Source organism: Solanum lycopersicum, chromosome 5 (assembly GCF_036512215.1).
Source record: "Solanum lycopersicum chromosome 5, SLM_r2.1".
NCBI lineage: Eukaryota > Viridiplantae > Streptophyta > Magnoliopsida > Solanales > Solanaceae > Solanum > Solanum lycopersicum.
The window spans coordinates 41,106,126-41,113,423 of NC_090804.1; the positions used below are offsets into that span (position 1 = coordinate 41,106,126).

A 7,298-nucleotide genomic window follows, 5' to 3' on the forward strand; every position below is an offset into this window, starting at 1 on the left:
AGTTATCTTGGCCAAAAAGACACTTAAGTCTCAAAGTGAAAACATCTGATATATAAGATGAAAGAGACTCAAACTTAACTGTCTATGAAACATCTATTACTAATAAGATGAATGTTTGGACAAACTCCACAATAATCTATAAAAAAAATACGAAAAAAAGAAATTAAGAGTCCTCTGAAATGCAAGGAGGCTCAGCACTGACTTTGAATGTTCAAGCTAGATCAACGAGGCGCTGGATGCTGATCCTGGTTACCTGCATTTGCATCATCAAACAAAGCAAACAACCTGACATTAGTATATTGAATGTACGAGTATGCGAGTGTAATGCTAAACAACAACTACTAAGCTTAAAAGAAGTACGAAAGAACTTACCTTGGCTCTTCTCAACTGAAGAAGTCATAACTCAATATAAAGCAGTAAAGATGCACACAATATATATATATATATATATATATATATATATATATATATATATATATATGAAGCTTGTAAAAACAGTGTAAACATTTAGTTTATTAAAGGTAATGCAATAATAAACTCAACTTTACTTATATATAAAAGTAATATAGTTTCTGTGGGAGATTCTCTAATCGACAACCATCACTATGAGCCTAAGTGATGGTACAACGTCTTACCTCACATTGCAAGAGGTCCTCTCTATACCTTGTTGTCGGTATAAAACATGAACTACTATGTGGATCCACTAGTCTATGCTATAAAGCACTAAGGAATTATCAAAAAAGTATGACCCTTTATCTGTCCATGTTGCTACATGGTTTATGGAGACTTAAGTTAATATGAACTTGCATCTCCATATTGGATCTCAATACTAATCCCAAAATACATAGCTCATATGTTTTTAAAAGAACTTCTTCTTTGGTTTGAGGTAATTGCTCAACCTTAACTTTAAAAGCTCTCTTGGAAATCCTAGTTCCAATTTTCTAAAACTGGCCAAAGGCTCTGTGGAAGTCTAGTTTCCTTTCTTTCTAAAAATGTAAAAATGTTTATACACTGAGGGACGAGTTCCATATAGCATTTGAGAAATGAACGCACTCTTAGCTCTTTGCTTTACTCGAAATTTAACTCTTAGGGTCTACTTAGTTCCCTTATAAATTTTGAGATTTAAACTCAACCCTTTACTCTTTGATCAACTTGTATCTTGAACCTTAAAACAAGGTTAAAATGTTTGCTTAGAACTCTTGAAAACATTAAGAAGTCAGTTTGACTTGCTTCTTAACTTTTATGCTTTACGCTTAACTTCTTCGACCTTGATCTTAACTCTCCTTGAATTGGAATATGGATTCAAGGATCATGATCTCATGTTTATGGATGATTTCATGATGTTTATATTTACTTTAGAGTGTTTGAATCAAATAGGATTTATAGGTATATCACTTAGGAACTTGTACGAAATGATTGGAGAAAAATGGAATCTCCAGGTGACCCTGGCACTCTGAGAGGCGCGAGGTGCCAGAGCCTAACAGAGAGAGACTGTCCTGAGGGGCTCTGGCACGCGTGGCACCCTAGGGCTTGTCAGACTGTAATTTTGACTTTCCTTCTCCTATTTTCAATTCTAAAATTACATAACTCCCATGGATCTCACCCCACACACTTAGGATCATTAAATCCTCAAAATTTAATAGTTTAGACTCATAAAACAGCCCGAAAACACAAACCAAAATCACAAAAGGTACACCACAACTCTACCTACAAGATTTCAACAATTGTTCATCAAGAACTTCAACATTCATCATTAAATCAATTCAAAACTTTCTGAATTAAACACATTGGTGTGCGGGTGACAAACCCAACATAGAAAGATCTCACATACCTCGATGGGGATCACCCCTGATGAGTTCCACTAGCGAAACCTTAATATTATTGAAGAATTCTTGATCTTCATTTTCTATTCTCTGTTCTCCCCACGCTCTAAGCATTATCAACTTTTCTAAAACTGCATTAGGACTTGGTTTTACCCCTAATAAAACTTTAAAATGAATTAGGCAATACTAGGGTGAAAATACTACTTTACCCTAACTAAAATCTGGATTGAATTTTCCTCAGTCCAACAACCCAACTTGAGGCATATATCCCTCATACGACATTGAAAATGCGCAAACTCGGCGCCATTGGAAAGATCTTCCCAAGGGATGTCTAAAAATATAAAGAACTCATCCTAAATCATCTTTAATTGGAAGTTATGGCTGTTTAAAAGTGACCAAAACTCACCTTTTAAAATTAGAATTTTTTTCAAATTTCCCTATTTATTTCCAAAAATAATTATTCTTGGTTATCTTATTGTTAGTTATTTCAAGTTACGAAATGTTACAATATATCCCTCTTGGAAACATTGGTCCTCGAATGAGAACTTCTTCACAAGCTTAGAGTAGTAACGTCATTTCCGCACTTAACCAATAAAAGCATGTAATGCATGCTTACACATAGTCTTATTAAGTGCTAATAAGGGATTTTAGTACCTTTATATTCATTCTCTTAAGATTCAAAGTAACGTGGATATATTTTTTTTATATCCTCCTTCGCTTCTCAAGTTTCTTCTTCAACAAATTGGTTCCTTTGAATGATCTTGACTGACGACAGTTTCTTATTCCTCAACTTTCAAACTTGATGATCCAAAATTTGAACCAAAATATCCTCATAGGACAAGTCATCCTTAATCCAAACATTCTCAGTTGGTACAATCAATGAAGGATCACCCAAGCCTTTCTTCAACATAGACAAATGGAATACTGAATGAACAGTTTCTAACAAGTGGGGTAACTCCAACTCATATGCTACATTGCCAACTCTGTTGGGTATTTTGTACGAACCAATATAACGGGGACTAAGTTTCCCCTTCTTAGCAAACTTCATAACCCCATTCATGGGTAAAAGTTTTAGATACACCCAATCGTCTACCTCAAACTCTAACGACATTCTCCTAACATCTGTGTAGGACTTTTGGTGACTCTGGGCCGTTTTCAACCTCTCTTGAATCACTTTCATCTTCTCAATAGATTGGTGAACTAAATCTGGTCTTATTAACCATGCTTCACCAAACTCTAATTACCCAATAGGAGACCTATATCTTCTCCCATAACGAGCCTCGTATGGAGCCATTTGGATGCTCATATGGTAACTATTGTTGTAAGAGAACTCAATGAGAGGTATGTGCTCATCCCAATTCCCTTTGAAGTCGATCACACAAGCTATCAACATATCTTCTAAGGTCTTTATAGTACGCTCTACTTGGCCATTCGTCTGAGGATGAAAAGTAGTGCTTGAGTTCACCTTCAAACGCAAAACTTTCTAGAAAGATTTCTAGATTATTTTGGTAAATTTTGCCATTCTATTTGAAATAATGGAGACCGTAATTCCATGAAGTGTCACCACCTCTTAAATGTACAACTTAGCATAATCCTCGGCCGAATAGGTAGTCTTTAGCGGCAAGAAATGGGTTGACTTTGTCATTCTATCGACAATCACCAAATAGAATCATGCTACCGGCCACCTTGGCAGGCCTGTGATGAAGTCCATATTAATCATCTCCCAGTTCTATTTCAAAAGTTCTATAGTTTGAGCAAAATATCCAGGCCTTTGGTGCTCTACGTTCACTTGTTGGAAATTTGGGCACTTGGCAACGAACTCAACAATATTTTTTTTTCATGCCCTCCCATCAATATACCTCTCTCAAATTGCGGTACATATTTTTGGAACGGGGATGGGTGGAACATCTGGAGCTAAGAGCTTTCTCCATGATCCTTTCTTGGAGTTCATCCACCTTTGGTACACACAACCTACCTAAGTACCTCATCACACCATCTCCTCCTTGTTCAAAAGCTAATAATCTTTGCTTATGAACATTCGTCTTCAATTAAAGCAAAATAGGGTCTTGGTTTTGTTTCTCTTTCATCTATGACACTAGTGATGATTCAACCCCATTAGTCACCACTATCCCTCCTATTGTGGATTCCATAATTCTGACTACCAGATGTACGAGTCTATGCATATATTTAGTTAACTCCTTATAATCTTCTTCAACATGGGAGGTACTCCCTATGGATAACCTACTTAAGGCATCAACGACTACATTATCCTTACCTGGGTGGTAAAGAGTACTCATGTCATAATCCTTGAGTAATTCTAATCACTTCCTCTGTCTGAGATTTAGCTCCTTCTGAATGAACACATATTGGAGGCTCTTCTGATTAGTGAATATGTTTAGATGAACCCTATAAAAGTAGTGACACCATATCTTTAAGGCAAACACCACAACAACCAACTCTAAGTCATGGATTGGGTAGTTCTTCTCATGAACCTTCAACTGTCTAGAGGCATAAGCTATAACCTTGCCATTCTACATTAACACACCACAAAACCTTGAGTACCCTCAGGTAAGGTAAAAAATGGAGCGGTAGTCAATCTTTTTTTCAACTCTTGGTAAGTTTCAAACCATTGAAACTTGGTTGTATTTTGAGTTATGTTGGTTGAAGGAGAAGAGATAGATGAAAAACCTTACACAAATCTCCTGTAATAGCCATCCAAACCGAAGAAACTCCTTATATCATTTAGAGACATGGGTCTAGGCCAACTCTGAACTGCTTCTATCTTTTGGGTATCAACTATCTAAATAAGGTTGAAAGACTCTGTTCATATGATCCATGAATGTTGCTGGTGCATGCGTCAAACCAAAGGACATAACTAAAAACTTATAACGCCCATTACTGTTTCTAAAAGTTGTCTTTGGAATGTCATGTCCCTAACTTTCAACTGATGGTAGACTGATCTGAGATCAATTGTTGAGAAGCAAGAAGCACCCTGAAGTAGGTCGAAAAGATAGTCTATCCTTTCAAGAGGATATTTATTCTTGATGGGTCACCTTATTCAATTGGCGGTGGTCTATACACATTCTAAGAGAACCATCTTTTTTCCTTACAAACGGGATCCGAGCGCCCTGAGGTAAGACACTTAGTCGAATGAAGCCTTTATCTTACAAATCTTTCAATTGTTCTTTTAGCTTCTTTAACTTTGCTGGTTCCATTCTGTATAGCGGAATAGAGATAGGACGAGTATCTGGGATAATGTCTATGACAATGTCTCTCTCTTTCAGGAGAGACTCCATGTAGATCATTAGGAAAGACTTCTGGAAACTCTTTCACTATAGAAACTGACTGAAGGGAAGGTGCGTGAGCACTTGACTCATTAACTCTGACTAAGTTGTAGATACACCCATTTGAAACTAACTTTTTTTCCTTAAGATAGAAAATAAAATGACCCTTAGACACTGCTGAACTACTACTCCACTCTATGACTGACTCATTAGGAATCTGACACTTGACTAGTCGAGTTCAACAATCTATTGACGCACAACTGGAATGAAGCCAGTCTATACCTAAAATGACATCAAAATTTACCATGTCTAACTCTACTAGATCATCCATGGTGTTCTTGTGATTGATGGAAACTGGATAATCACAATAGACTTTTTCCGCTAGAATAGACTCTCCAACAGGTGTAGAAACATAGAAAGATTCACAAAGTTTTTCAGGAAGAATCTCAAACTTATTTGCAACATAAGGACTTATAAAGGATAAACTTGCTCCTGGGTCTAACAAAGCACAAACCCCAAAGTAAAGACTTTGATCATACTCGTAAAAAAATCTGAAGAGATCTTGCTTCTAGCGGCTAGTGATTCCATAGAGATAGTTTGCCCCTCCGCCAGTACTAGAAGTGGCTCCTCTTGGTGCAGACCTATCTTATTGAGCAACTGATGAATATTGGGCTCTATTGCTAGGATTTCCACCTCCCTGCTTATCTTTGGCACAATCTTTCATGCAGTTCCCCTCTTGACCACGTTTGAAACAACCCGACTTGCCATCACGACACTAACTAGCATGGTTTCTACCACACCTACCACATGCAGGAGCCCAACTACCTCCTTGTGACACAATACCTTATGACTGGCTTGTCTAGCCTTAAAGTTCTGCAAGTTCTGGCCATTATACGGACCTCTGTTTCTGGGCGCAGGTGCACTATCAGATGATGGTGTATGCCCATTTTGTTTCTTAAATGTGGTCGACTTGAACTAGTCTTTTGTTAAGAAAATTCATTCCAGTATTAGTTTTTGTGTTCCTGTCCTCAGCTTCTCTTCTTCAACTTGTTGCACATAGACTATTAACCTTGAAATGTCCATGTATCCAATCAACATTGCAGCCTTACCTTCTTTGCTTGAAGAACAACCCAAGCCAAAAACAAACAAGCTCATTCTACTCCTCATATCCTTAACCACCTCAGGAGCATAGCGAGACAGTTGGGTAAACTTTAATCCATACTCATGAACACTCAAAGAGTCTTGTTTCAAAGTAAGGAACTCTCATACCTTTGTTTTCTTCAGTTCTCGGGGAAAACGCCCTAAGAAGGCTTCATCAAAGCAGGCCCAACTAGGAGGTGGTGCATCCTCATATCTGCCCTCTTTCCACCGATAGAACCAAATCCTAGCCAAATTCTAAAGTTGATATGTGACTAGTTCAAACCTTTCAACATCAACCGCATGCATCACCTCAAACACTTTCTTCAACTCTTCCACTTAGTTTTTTGAACCAAAAAAACTTGGGGGATTCATCCTTGAGAATTCTCGAATTCTCAAGTGTCAGCCCCTTCTTAACGAGCTCCTCTTTATTGCCCGACTTGGTTGGTCACCGCTTGGATTAACATTCGGATAGCCTCACCGAACTCAATATTGGTGACCTCTTCTTGAGGTTGCACGTTTTGTCCATTGAGTGCCCAGGAATCCTCTACATTTCATTGAGATGGACGACCTCGAACTATTCTTTGTGGAGGCATGATGATCTGAAACACGTGCAAGCACAAATTAGAGGAATTTTTTTATAGATAAACTCTAACGCACCAAGTGAGTATGAAACAAGTGAGAGATTCGTGAATGTTGTAGCCTCCTTATCATAGACATGGCGAGCTTCACACCGATGACTATGACTCTACAAAGATAATTTCATAGACTCCCTAGAAATCTTGAATTCTGTGCTCTGATACCAAGTTTGTAACTTTGACCCATTACAAGTCTCAAAATGTTTGCAAAAAAAAAAGATTCTTTGGAGGTAAATAAACAACAAAAATTAAACCTTGCGCCTATAGATTGAAACTTGTAATGTTCTTTCAATCTTGCGTTCCCCATGGATCCTACACCCTCAATGTGGCCGGAACCCAACGACCATTGCTGGCCTTGAGCAAACCTTGACCTGACTTTCTAAACTCAACGGAAGACTTAAATTAACTGAATAATA

At 37.7% G+C, this 7,298-nt stretch overlaps 1 protein-coding gene across 1 annotated transcript; it reads right to left on the minus strand.

The window, feature by feature from the left end:
- Positions 1 to 211: 211 nt before the first annotated feature.
- Positions 212 to 2,934, minus strand: LOC138348814 (uncharacterized). Its single transcript, XM_069298396.1, has 3 exons — positions 2,623 to 2,934; positions 373 to 387; positions 212 to 253 (listed from the first exon to the last, which is right to left on the minus strand). Exons 1-3 carry the CDS (start codon positions 2,932 to 2,934, stop codon positions 212 to 214), a joined length of 369 nt encoding a protein of 122 aa, XP_069154497.1.
- Positions 2,935 to 7,298: the final 4,364 nt, after the last annotated feature.